General features: G+C 38.7%; 1 protein-coding gene across 3 annotated transcripts in view; it reads right to left on the bottom strand.

Moving 5' to 3' along the window:
• The window catches only part of PIR (pirin), a 119,829-nt gene that overhangs the window by 14,909 nt on the left and 91,014 nt on the right, over positions 1-13,906 (bottom strand). For all 3 annotated transcript variants that reach the window (XM_072614315.1, XM_072614314.1, XM_072614317.1), the window contains exon 7: positions 3,915-3,959. In XM_072614315.1, coding sequence (XP_072470416.1) covers positions 3,915-3,959 — 45 coding nt within the window. The remainder of the gene's footprint in view (positions 1-3,914; positions 3,960-13,906) is intronic.

Raw genomic sequence — 13,906 nt, 5'->3', positions numbered from 1 at the left:
CCAAATGAGGAAACTGAGGGTAAGAGAGGTCAAGGGACTTAGAGGAAAGGATGTGGTCACACAGCTAGTTAGTATCTGAGGCAGAATTGGGATTCAAGTACTTCTGATTCCAAGTCAAGTACAACTACTGACTATGGCACTTAGTAACCTTTACAGACCAAAACAGTAAAAAATTTTGATTACTTTTAGGATGAAGTGACTGGTGAGAGGGAAGCTCTTTAGAAAAAAAGACAAAATGTGAAACCTATCCTTTCTATCAGGTCCCTAACCTAGTTGTGTCTCTCATAGTTTATATGGAGTAGCACCTTTGCTTCATCAAAAAAAACTTACTGGAACTGTTACTAGAAAGGTCATATGAAATAACACACTAATGTAGATCTTTACATAGAACTATGAGAATCCATGTCATTCTGGCTCCTACCTTACTTTTAAGAATTTGTTTAGTTTCCATATTGCAAAAAGAAATATTTAAGGCCATGTCATACTCTAGCAGCAAGGCTGATAAAAATCTTTATTCACAGGTCACTTAATTTTCATCAATCTAGTAATCTCCTAAGTCTAAAATAAGTCAGAAAAAAGAATATTTTATTTTTTCTGACAACTTTCAATAACAAACAGAGCCAGATCAGATACTAAATAGTTTCCATTGCTAACCTTTGCCAAGCATGTTAAATCTTACTGTAAAGTTAAGAAAAAAAAATCCAACTGAAAACAATTTAATTGCAAATATTTTTGGATCTGGCTGTCTAAGCATTTGGTAAAAGGGCAAAGCAACCTTAAATCCTGTTTCTAATTGAATACTGTACTTGCAGGGTGTAACCCACTGTCATACATTTCTTTCCCAGTGTTTAATTTTCAACTTCTCTTTCCTTCTTCTTCTTCTCCTTCTCCTCCTTTTCCTCCTTCTTCCCTTTCCGCTTCTTCATCACCACACTCATTTAGTGCTCTGCACAACACATCATAGTACATACAGTCAGATGATATCAACTTCCTATGTGTATATTTGTCTCCCAAACTGGATGTGTAAATTTCTAGAAGGCAGAGGCTTCATTTGCTTTGTTCTATGTAAACAGCATTGAATACATAGATATTCAATATATACTACTTTAAATTGATCAAATATATTTTGGGTAGCATTTGAGTGATACAGTTAGTTTTTTTGTTATATAACCACTGATAGCTAGTTGAGATTTTTAAGTCTTTCAACTATCTATTATAAATGTTTTAATGTTTTCTATGAAGCAAACAATGAACTTGATGCTATTAAAAATAGGGGAAATCTAGGTTCTTCTGGTGGTTGAATTATTTTTTTTTCTCATGCAACGTGAAGCTTATTATATCTTCAAACTATCCTTATACATTCTTCTTCTACCAAGTCACAGAACTGACCACTGGGAACCAAGACTGTGGTACTTCCCTCTGGGTTGGTAATTTGTCTTCTTCAAAATCAGTTGGCTTCTTCCTCTTTGACTTCTCAAATTCTTGGGTTCCCTAGGTATAGATGAGGTAAAAGGTTATAAATGGGGGAGGAGACACACAGAATGGAGTCCTGTGTCTGCAGACTGTATTTGGGATGCCCTTTGTGAAGTAGCTCTCTGCTCTAACAGGGTCAGGCTGTGATGTGCCTCACTCAGATCAGGTTCCTGAATTCGCTGCCCATCTGCTTGGCATCTTCCACTCCAGTATAAGGATAATTCGTCCTCCACAGAATTCTTCAGGCTTGCTTAAGCCCCCTCCACAATCTGGCCCCAACTTCCCTTTTCACCACTACTCTCATTCACGAATCCCTTTATTACCCCAGACAAACTGAACTATCTTCTCCCCTTGAATGTGAACTGTGTTTTCCTGTCTACATGACCTTTCCTATGGCATACCCTTCTCTGTAACCTGCTTCCTCTCACACTGGCATTTCCACTTATTGAAATGCTACCTATCAGAGTAGAAACCAATCCAGGTAGGAAATAGAACACATAAAAAACTCCTGCTCATCAGAATAGGATCAGATTAAGTGAGACCAGATGTACACTTTCAGCCTCTACAAGATAAGGAAACTTACTTTAAAAAAAAATTCTACTTAGTCTTTGAGGTAACTCAAATTTTAATTTCATTTGTTTCATTAACTTAAGTTCTTTGAATTTTCATTCCTCGCAATAGCCCTGAGAAGCAGGCAATAAAAGTTTTAGGTCAATACATCAAGGATTCGTGATTCATTTAGTGTAATAATTTCCACACCAAAGCACATTTTGACAACCATCTATGACTTAGTAGATAACACTAGATAACCTCAAATCCATTTAAGCTCTTAAATTACGATTCTATGCTTTTAGAGAGCTGAAATTCAACTGACCTGCCCACAGTTATACAGTAGTTATACGTCAGAGATGGCACTCGAACCCGAGTTCTCTTGACTTTAAAACCAATATATTCACTATAACACACTGCCGCATGACACCATTACCCCTATGAAGCCTTACTTCCCTGACAAAATTATCTCTTCCCAGTCTAAATTATCTTAGTATTTTCTTCCCATTTTTCTCATGGCGATTCTTTCATTCTTTTTGATGTTACAATTCTTGTCTCTCATTTACCTTTCATATACCTTCTTGTTTGCATGTAGTCTCCCCCACTGGACTGTGAGGTCTGTGAGGACAGGTACTGTACTCTGCCTTTCTTTCTAGCACCAGCACTTAGCATATGCCTGGCACATTGGGAGGTGCTTAATAAATATTTATTGATTATCTTGATTCACTACACAACTTACCTGTCAGTAGACATATTATAAAGTTTAGAAGAGAAAGATAATTTTAATAACCTTTTTCTTACTATCTGTTTTTCAGATGAGGGGGTTCTTTCTCCTTGTGCTTCTCATTTCCTCTCCAGTTGTCTGTTTTCAATTTTACTGGTTTTGGACCCTCTAAGAGAAGATGAGGTAGCAAAAAGAAAAGAGCTAGAATTCGAGCTTTGTTCATTGACTGAGCAGTTAGTGTAGCTACAACATGGTCCCTTTGAGGTTGTAATTGGGAGTTTGCTCTCCCTTTGTGGCCAATGACTTTGTAGAGAAGAAAGTGATATGACCAATAAGATTGTATGAGTTGGAATAGACAGACTGAAACTTGGGGAAAGACAATGATCGTAATATTTTCTGAGTTTTTTATACATAGGTACCCTTGATCATAGAGGACAGAAGACAAAAGAATGAGGATGATGCAAGAAAATCCTACATCTCAAGAAAAGTAACTCAAAGTATATGTCATTCTTATTCACTGAATAGCACTCATTCTTAGCTGCTCTGCTTTAAAAAAAAGTTTGGCACGAAACAAGGCTGAAACAAGTAAAATGAGTCTGGATTTTATTTATTGATTTTACCCTCCATTTCCCATCACCTCATCAATCCTAAATTGTCTATATTTTCACTTGTTTTTTTCCCTACCTTCTCCATGAGAGTTTGTATCCTTATCACTAAAATTTATGTGTTTTTTTTTCTTATTCCTTTCCATTTGAGTTGATTAGTTGTTTCTGTTGAAGTGATGAGGCAGTGGAAACAGCTCTATAAAATGTTTTCTCTTTCACTTTCTAAGAAGTGTTTGTTCTGGGGATCAAAAGTACTTGGAAAAACAAATTGCATTTCATCTCTATCATAAAGAGGCATCCTACACCTTAGTGTGTGTGCACATGATAACAAAATTACCAAACCTGTCTCTTTTTCAGATTGCTGAAATAAATGAATTTTGTGACTGATACCTAATAACCAAGTTGTTCCACAAGGTCATTTCCAACTGCACTCAGAACAAACTCTAAACTCATGGGTTTTAGCTTGTCTTATTTTCCAAACAAGTAATTTCAGGAAATTGAATCTACCTTTCAGATATAATAATTTAAAGGAAACTGAGAAACTGAACAAAATTCAGACTCACCAATATAAACATTGCCAGACACTGTGTAAATGAAGGCTGTCCATCCTGAAATGGAACCAACAATACTGAAAGGTTAGTTATATAATTTTGGAGGACATAAGCTAAGAATAAAGAAAAAACACTCAGATAAGATGTTTCATAGTTCAAAGGTTGGCAAATGCTCTAAGTTAGAAAAATATATATATTTTTAAAAATACTACAGACTTAATTTTGAGCAAAATGAGAAAACAGTCACACAGCCTGTCATGTTAAAATTATTACTTGCTCCATATATTTAAACATCAAAATCTGAAGTAAAACAACTTCCTTTCTTCTAAAATACAGTTCCACTGTACTGACTATATTCTCCTATACAGCTTTCGCCTTCCTTTTTAAGCTTCTTAAAAGAGGCTTAAACTTTAGACTATTAAAGTGTTAGTGACACCAGAACAAAGAGAAGTGTTTTCCTCTGTCTTAAAATACTTTAAGTTTTTATGATGTAATCATGAATTGCTTCTCATTCACTCTTAAAATCATCTGCTACTTACCTTGGTAGTATACTTTCCAGCGATGTACACATTGATAATGAGGTTGATGTGCACATTGCCAGAGCTAGCTTAGCATTTGGGAGACTCCAAAGGGAAGTGTGGGAAAGAAGAGGTATTATACTGACTACCAAAGTGAAGGTCTATAGATGTCTTGTGCTGATCTCATTGTTGTATGCTTGTGAAACCTAAAAAGTATACCAGTGCCATGCCAGAAAACTGAATTGCTTCCATTTGAATTGTCTTAACGAAGATTTTGAAGATCACTTGGCAGGATAAGATACCAGATACTGAGGTCCTTACTTGAACTAAGCATTCAAACTATCCTTCAGAGAGCACAACTCTGATGGGTTGGCCACACTGTTCAAATATAAAATGTACACTTGCCCAAAAGACAGAGAAACTCACACAGGGAAAACACCCACATGGTGGTCAGAAGAAGCACTACAAGGACTCTCTCAAGGCCTCTCTAAAGAACTTTGGAACTGATTGTGTGACATGGGAGACACTGACACAGGACCACTGAGCATGGCGTGCCCACATCAGAGAAGGTGCTGTGCTCTATGAGCAAAGCAGAATTGAAACAGCTCAAAGAAAATGCAGGATGTGCCAATCTACAGAATCTACATGAACTACTTGTGTCCAACCTGTGGTAGAGCATTCCAAGCTCGTACTGGTCTGATCCATCATATGGACACGTTGAAACTTGACACTAGCATAGTGATGTCATTCTGATCCTCTTTGAAAACAAAGGACAACAACCAACCAACCAACCATCAGCTACTGCCTTTCACTTCTTCTTCCTGCTTCAAGACCTTGTATTTAGATTGTTAATATTTATGAAAGTACTTGTGGTCTTTCCATACAACAAGGACTGGATTGTTTTAGGGGTTTTTTTTGTCTGTATCTTTACAACCCAGATCAGTGCCTAGTACACAGTTGGCACTTAGATGTTGTTGTGTCATTTTTCAGTCATGTATGAGTCTTTGATTCTATTTAGAGTTTTCTTGGCAGAGATACTGGAGTAGCTTTCCATTTCCTTTTCCAGTTCATTTTATAGGTGAGGAAACTGAGGCAAACAGGGTTAAGTAACTTGCCCAGGGTCACACAGCTAGTAAGTGTCTGAAGCCAGATTTGAACTCACAAAAATTAATCTTCCTGACTCCAGGCCAGGCATTCTATCCACCATGCCACCCAGCTGCCCCAGGCATTAAGATATTTGAATACTTAGTTCATAAGATCACCAGGTTAAAGATACAAGAGGTCTTAGAAATCATCAAGTACAACTTTTTCATTTTACAAATAAGAAAACTGAGGTGCAGACATTAAATAACTTAGAGTTACAAAGCTAGCCCATGTGTGTGACAAGATTTGAATCCAGGTATTACTGATTCAGAAATAACACTCTTGAAGGGGAACACTTGCTCTTATAATAGAATGATAGGATGTGCTAGCCAAGTCATGAAATATTTACCAAATAGGAACTTCCTAGGGACCAGGAAAGACAAAATAAAAATATTCACTATAACACACTGCCTCATGATAGTATTACCTCTATGAAGCTTTCCTTCCTTGATCTTCCCTGATAAAATGATCTCTTCCTCCTATAAATTATCTTAGTATTAAAAAAAAAAAGATAAAAATGGATCCTGCCCTCAAGGAACTCACATTCTAAAGGGAGAGGTGATGTGTGAGTAACTAGAAATATGCAGAGAAGATGGAAAGGAATCTCAGAAGAGAAAACACTGGCAGCTAGGGGAGTGAGGAAAGACTTTTTGCAGAAGGTGGGATCTGAGCTAAGTATTGAAGAAAGCCAGGAATTTAAGAGGTGGAAGTGAGTAAGGAGAAAATTGCATGCATGGTGGACAGCCAGTTCAAAGACAGGGAGATGGCAGATGTATCACAAATCGGCAAATCACTGGTAATCTCAAAACTTTGCAAGTACTTAGTTACTTCATGTGTCTATAATATAGAGTCTGGGATTTCTCCTGAGCTTGTTTTGTTCTAAGGGAAATTCACCTTTTAAAGAAATGAAATGCATAATGAAGGGCTAAAAACTGCTACCAGAAAACACTGACACTGTGATGGATAAGAAGAAAGGGAAGTGAGTTCAAGGCCAGGAGCTACATAGCAGGGTAGAATTTCAACAAGCAACACATTAGAACAGCTGCAGTCAACAGAGAGAACAAAAGCACGTTGCTCACAGGGGAGGAATGGAGAAAGGGTGAGGAAAACCAAAGACAAACCACAGGATTTGGTTTAAAAATAAAAAGGATACTAGACAAAGTAAGATAGTCAAGAAAAAGTCACCCAACAGAAAATACACAAGCATGGCCATTGCTAATGAGGTCTTTTCCCTAAGAGCACAAAAAGGTGAGCAGTTTTTTCTACCTTCCTTCCCTCCCTTCTCCTCTCCTAGATCTAGTGGTTCTACTTCAAGGCATCTAAAAGTGAATGTGGTCTCGGGTTCAGCATGGCCTCCCAAAGCTCATATTCTAGGATGCTTGGTGTTAGCATCCAAACTGTGCGGTGAGTCTTGATGGGGGTGTATTGCCAGCCTTCAGGCCTCTTCTCAGTGGTTGTACAATGTCCTCCTCTCTGGGGAGTTAGTTAATGAAGACCTATACCTTACACAACTCAATTCTAGAGTATCATTTGGATAGTTTGTTTTCTAAGAGCACATCAACCTCTCCCCATTTACTCTGATTTATAATCAAGTTATATGTTGAAATTCCTTTCTAGTCCTTTGTCCCATGTGCTCATCCTGTTGGCAATAACCTCTTTTTCAAACCCTGTTTTCTCATCTCTGCCTGCACAGCAGTTTTTGTGCTACTACTTCCCTCCTTCCAGATTTATATTGTAATAGAGACAATTCTTGCTTTATGTAAATTCATAATATGAGAATTTGACTTTACGTAAAGAATTACAAAAGAAACCTGCATTCCAAAAAATACCTATGTTAACTTTACTGTACAGCACTGTGCCCCCTCTCTCTGCTTCTTCCCCTCTGTTGCTTCAAGGCCTCCTACTCCCCAATAATAACAACAAATAAAACCCCTCCAAGTGAAAGCAGAAGAAATGACATTTGAAGAGACTGCCACCCTCAACACCCCCACTGGGGACTTGGCTTGAAACCTCCAGTGCAGGGAAAGGAGATCTTTGCCCCACTCCACCCACCTATAGACCTGTCCAGCTCTTCCCCTCCATTCAGGCCAGTTCCCCCTACATGGCTGGTCACTGCCTGCTCTTGTTTCTCCATTTTTGGCCCCCACATGTCCTTGAAATGTGTGCCAGCCCCCTCCCTCCACAGCTTGCCCCTTCCTCTCTCCCTCCCTCCTTCCCTTCACCAAGTCTGTGATGTGAACAAGTTTACATTAGGTAAAAATATCTTTACATCAAGGTCTGCAGAAGGGTTCACTTAAATAAAGCAAGAACTGTCTGTACTTCAAAAGATCATTTAGGCATAAAATAGAGCCCAATCAATCCTTTCTCACTTCAACAAACCAAGAAATTCAGCTGATAGCCAGCCTTAAAAAAGCAGATTCCATAATCTTTCATTGGTCCCATACTTGAAGTTTTTCCAGTTTGGTGAGACAAAGCTAGAACCCTGTCACCACAACTCTGGAGAATCCAGGGCATCCTCTATCCTATGGTTAAGCATTACTTCAACAGAGTTCAGGGGCTCACTTTTCTATTCCATCTGTTTTATTTTGGCCTTCACCCCCCACCATCCTACATGCTTGCTCCTTATCTCCCCAATTTACTCAGACCTAACCACTCTTATTTTCTCTTTGTCTATCTCTTCCCCTTTTTTATTTTCTATGAAGTACAGATGGGATACAGTGAGGTATAGTGTATTAAAAGAAAAAAGAAAAACATTTCAGACTCAGAAAGACCTAGGTTTATGCCCTGTCCCTCTTACATTCTGATTGTGTGACCCTGGGTGAGTCCCTTAATCTTTTAGTGCTCTCTGCAAGGTGCCAACTCTATTGGGAGAGGGAGTTTCTTCATCTGAGAGCTCCCTGTAATAATGAAATCACAGGTTCAGTCCCTATACAGTAGAATGTCAAGTTGGCTAGTATGAGTGACTAAATAGCCTTTTCTTGCTGAAGTTTTCTTACTGGAAAGTATAGTGGAAAGTTCATTAGATTTAGAATTAGGAGACCTGGATTTTAGTCCTGACTTGTATCACTTACTAACTGTGTGGCCCTGAGCAAAACCCTTAACCTCTTTGGGCCCCATTTTCCTTATCTGTAAAATGAAGGGTTTGAACTTCTGAGGTTCTTTCAAGCTCTGAAATTCTATGGTCCTAGAACAAATGCACTATTATGAACTTGCTACTGAAAAAAAGTCTCCCAAACAAAACAAAAAATAAGCATCTTAGGCTGGAGTATGTCCGTATGGCAGTTACACAAGTCAGTGACAGGGCCAACACAATCTTTTAGACAGTAGTGTCAAAATCCAACAGAAACAGATCCTTTCAGGCTACTTTCTATTAACTTAGAAAACCACAAATTAACATTAACTATGTTGTACTGTGTTTTTTATTTATCTTGTTTAACATTTCCCAATGATGATTTAATATGATTCAGGGAGTATTGGAGTTTTGCAGCTGATTTGAGTTTTGTGCGAATAGATAGCTGGCCTTAGAGTCAGAAAGACCTGCGTTAAAGTCCTAATTCTGACACATATATTGGCCAGTCCTTAACTTCTTAATATTAGCTGCCACTCTCTAAGACTTAAAGCTGTCCTTTGAATGGGTGAAGGGAGGCTTCCCAACCTCCCAAGTGGAGTTCTCAACACTAATGAAATCACCAGTCTAGACAGAAAAAATAAAAAGACAGAGGGAACAGGATGAGGAAAATGTTAAGTAAATGTTAGGTCTACTTTAAGCTTGAGTGTACATCTACTTACTGCTTACTATTAAAAATGGTAAGCTTTTTAAACCTACGTAAGACCAAAGATTTTTTTTTTCTAATGTTGTTCAATTGTTTCAGTTACGTCTGACCACTGAGTGTTTTCTTGGCAGAGATACTAAAGTAGTTTGCCATTTCCTCCTTATATCAGTAAGCACCCCAACATACACAGGGGGGTTGCTATCACAGGTTCTTAGATCTGCATTCATAAAAGCAAACACAACTTTTGAGGGGTTAACAGTCACTTTAATCAAGTACATGTATCATTCATTTAGTTCAGGGGAAAAAGTCAGCACCCTGATCTTCAGAGAAATCAAAGATCAACAGACATGGTTTCCTTTGTCTGACCATAATCAATACATACATCACAATTCAACAGACAGGTCCAACTGTCTGACCATAATTACCAGACAGGGAAGCACCAACATCTGGGTTTTCAAAGGGAGGGAGGGATTGGGCAGGGCTGCTTAGGGGCTTCCCAAACTCTCATCTGGCAAAAACTAAGCCCCAAAATAAAACTACACCTCAGAGTCTCTATATACTTTTTAGAGCCGGAGGGCATCACATCCCTTGAGAACCAGTGAGTCTTTAATAGAAGGTGTGGACCTTCCCATAAATCTTCTTAGGTCCAACAAAGGGTGGGAAAGATCCTCCTTAATCACATTATTCAGAGGCATTATACTTCTTGGTATAAACAAAAACAGAAAAAGATTCTACTTTGCTTGCCCTCATATGATTCCAATTCATTTTACAGCTGAGGAAACTGAGGCAAACAGGGCTAAGTGACTTGCCTAGGGTCACACAGCTGGTAAGTTTCTGACACCAGATTTGAACTCAGGTAAGGAATCTGGTTCCAGGCCCAGTGCTCTATCCACTGTACCATCTAGCTCCCCAATTATATTATATCTTACACAGTAAATGTTTAATAATTTTTACAGTACTGGATATGGAATCAGGAAGTGCCTCAGGCACTTATTACTTGTGTGATCGTGGGCAAGGCACATTAATCTTTGTATGCCTCAGTATCCTCATCTGTAGAAGGGGGATAATAAAAGGCCCTATCTCCAGGGCTCTTATAAAGACCAAATGAGATAATATTTGTAAAATACTTTGCAAACCTTAAAAGGGTTTAAAAACAAATGCTAGTTATTATTATTAACATTAACTGTAACAGTCTCTGCTTACAACAGAATTGAATTGAAATCTCTCTGTATATATAAACCTAGGACTTTTGCTGCCTTCAATTCTTTTCCAAACATAGATTCTTTACCTTCGTCCCCTTTCCCTTTTTTTAAACCTGAAACACTTTTTTCTTGTTTTCTTAAAGTTCACATCCCCTTGACTTTTCAATTCTTCCTCAGACATGAAGGTAAAGCAGGTTCCCTTTAGAGTTGTTGAGATCTTGAGAGCATAACTTCAAAGGCTCTAGAGATAAGGAAACCAAAACTGAAAAATTAAGTGACTTGCCCAAAGTCACCCAATTAATAAGTAGCAGAGCTGGCATCTGAACCCAGATTTTATGACTCCAAATCCCTTTCCACAACACACTGTCAAAATGACATCATCACAAAGTCAAATAAGTTGTACTGAAAGCCACACGTAAGGCTGCTAGGTAGTACAATGGATAGATTACCATGCCTGGAGTCAGGAAGACCTGAGTTCAAATGTGAGCTCAGGTACTTACTAGCTGTGTTTGCTTTAATCCCCCAGAGGAGGAAATGACAAACCACTGCCAAAAAAAAACATGGTCAATATGGTCCTCAGAATTATCAAGAGTCAGACATGACTGATCAACTGAATACTACCCCACACCTTTTAGGGAAGTTGTGGGGAAAAATACCAAGTGAAAAACTTGATTTGCTCATACAGCATAAGCTATACAAACTTGCTAAGAACAGTAAGCTATGCTTTTCATTTGTTGTTCAGTTGTTTTCAACTCTTTACGATCCAATATAGGGTTGTAGCTTTGTTTTATTTTGTTTGGCAAAGATACTGGAGTAGTTTGCCATTTTCTTCTCTAATTTATTTTACAGATGAGGAAACTGAGACAAACAGGATTGCATGATGTCAGTATTCTGTGCATCTCTAGTATCTCTGAAAAAGATAACCCATTTCTCAAATGATTCTGATGGGGTTCAGACTCCGGGAACCTCCTTGAATTCTCCTTGAATCTTCCCATTTGATCCTGCAATCTCTGGAAGTCCAGGGGCTTTTCGTTATCCCTGTGCACTCCCCACCCTTGATCCTATCAAATCCCCATTCCCCAGGCTGTTGATCACTCCCATCAAGATCCTCCCTAGATTCCATCTGTATTCACCCCAGGGTACTGCTCATTCTCATCAAGACCTCTGGATTGCTTTACCTGCTTTCCACACAAGCCCTCCATTGTCTGATATCTCCTGATTGCCTCCAGCTGTTTCCAGCCTTGACCAGTCACCCCAGTCCCACTGAGGTCCTCCTTGAACTTCTCCTCAAGACCCTCCCTAAACCCCTTCTCCCATCATCCTAGACTACCAGACCAACCCCAGATCCCTCCTCAAGTTACAAATGTTTCTTAAGAGTCAACCCAATACGACAAATCTTTAATAAACTTTGTTTTTTGTTGGCTTTAAGAAGGCTTGTGTTGAGTTCATTCGAGGAGGACCTGGTGTGTCAATATTTCAGAGTCCCCAGCACCCCTCGGACCTCAAAAATTCTAACTAGGAAAGTTCATATTTTATGAAATTTGGTCAGATACTGACAATAAAATGGCAGATTAGGATTGTGTAGTATTATGCAGTAAGCACTCATAAAACCACCTTTAAAAGTAAGCTTTATAGAACAAAAATGCTGAAAGTGAATTCAATAAATTAAGGAGCTCACAAAATATAGTCCATCTACACCATGGGGATGTAAGCACAGAATGCTGTCTCTAGCTAAAGAACTCATGCTTTAAACAACTACCATAAAAATTTGCAATCTGTGTAAGTACCATCAAGGGTAGTTTAGTCTACATAGATAATACTAAACTTACATTTCACTGAAGGTTGAACCCCTGAAAGTATATAAACTGTGGTTCAAACTCACACAATGTTAGCTGCTTGAAATGTAAGCTTATAGAAGACAAGGGGTTTGTTTCTTAACTTCTTAGAAAAGAGCCTAGCACACATTCAGCACAGAGACATTATATGATTATAAAGAGGAAGAAGAGGAGAAAAAAGTGTAGGTCTAGGAGGAAAACAGAGGAGAAGAAAGGAATAGATGATTGGAATTTGGAAGTATAGTATTTTTGGAGACCCTATGAGAAATAAAATATCTTTCAAAACCAACAATGAAGCTTTGTCACTAATCAGATAACTTGTAGATTGTCGTTGTACATCCTTTGCTCTTGAAGAGGACCAAGGACTTCAGGAGGGTGGTGTCTTGACTTGCAACTGAGTTGTATTTAAGTGAGGCAGAGCTATGCAAAGTTATCTGTCTCACTTTTTCCTCCAGTCACCACAGTCCAGAGGCAAGACATAGGACAAGATGACTGGTGTGACCTTGAACGCAATGGGAGACCTTGGCCTTTTCAAGTTAAGGTCTTTTCCAGGTCTCAGTCTGTCTGAGGCAGCACCCATTCAGTAATTCAAGGCTCGGCAAGAACTGAGGCAAAAAAATGGCCTAGTTTGCCTTGAAGGCAGAAGCTATTTAATTTCTGTCTGTAGCCCCAGCACCTAGTATGATGCCTTACATGTAGTGAGTTCTTAGTAAAGACTTATTGAATTGAATCTTTCTGTTATTCTGTTTCCTCTCTGGGTTATATTCTTGACTCTCAGGACTTTCCCCTACCTACTTCCCTGAATTCACTCCACTCCTGCAGACTCTTCCTTGATTAATTAGATGCTCCCAAAACCTTATCTTCCTGTACAGCTCAACTCAGGCATAATCTCTGGGATATCTCCTTCTCTGAGCTCCCAAAAACTGTTGATGATCTCCCTTCAGGACACTCTTGAGGTATCTCTCAAGAACTTCAGAATTAATTGTGAGACACTGGTACAGGACCTCTCAGTAACGCATGCCCACATCAGAAAACGTACTGTGGTGTATGAGCAAAGCAGAATTGAAACAGCTCAAAGGAAATCCAGGATGTGCAAATTTGGAGTATCCACTCCAAATGTTCCCATGGACTATTTGTGCCTGATATGTGTAGAATTGAGCTTGGTCTGATCAGCCACAGTCACACTGAAATTTGACTTTATCATAGTGATGTCAATTTGGTCCACTTGGAGAAGGAAGGACAACAACCAACCAACCAACTAATCCCTAGAGCACTCTGATATCTCCTTTTCCTCATTTCATTTTCAAACCTTGTATTATTATCCATTAACAGGTCATATCCCTCAATAGAATGTAAATATAGAGAGAGCAGGTTTTATGACTTATACTTGTGTCCTGCCTCATATCTGAGAGATAAGGACTCCTGTGGGAAAAAATATGTTTTATATCTTATTAATATATAATGCATGTAATAGATGTTTCAATTTAATTGTTTTTCTTTGGTACAGTCAGGGGTGTGTTGGAGCCAAATTGA

Source organism: Notamacropus eugenii, chromosome 5 (genome assembly GCF_028372415.1).
Source record: "Notamacropus eugenii isolate mMacEug1 chromosome 5, mMacEug1.pri_v2, whole genome shotgun sequence".
NCBI classification, from domain to species: domain Eukaryota; kingdom Metazoa; phylum Chordata; class Mammalia; order Diprotodontia; family Macropodidae; genus Notamacropus; species Notamacropus eugenii.
Note: the sequence above shows the minus strand (reverse complement) of the source record. Positions and strands in the feature narration are given on the sequence as shown.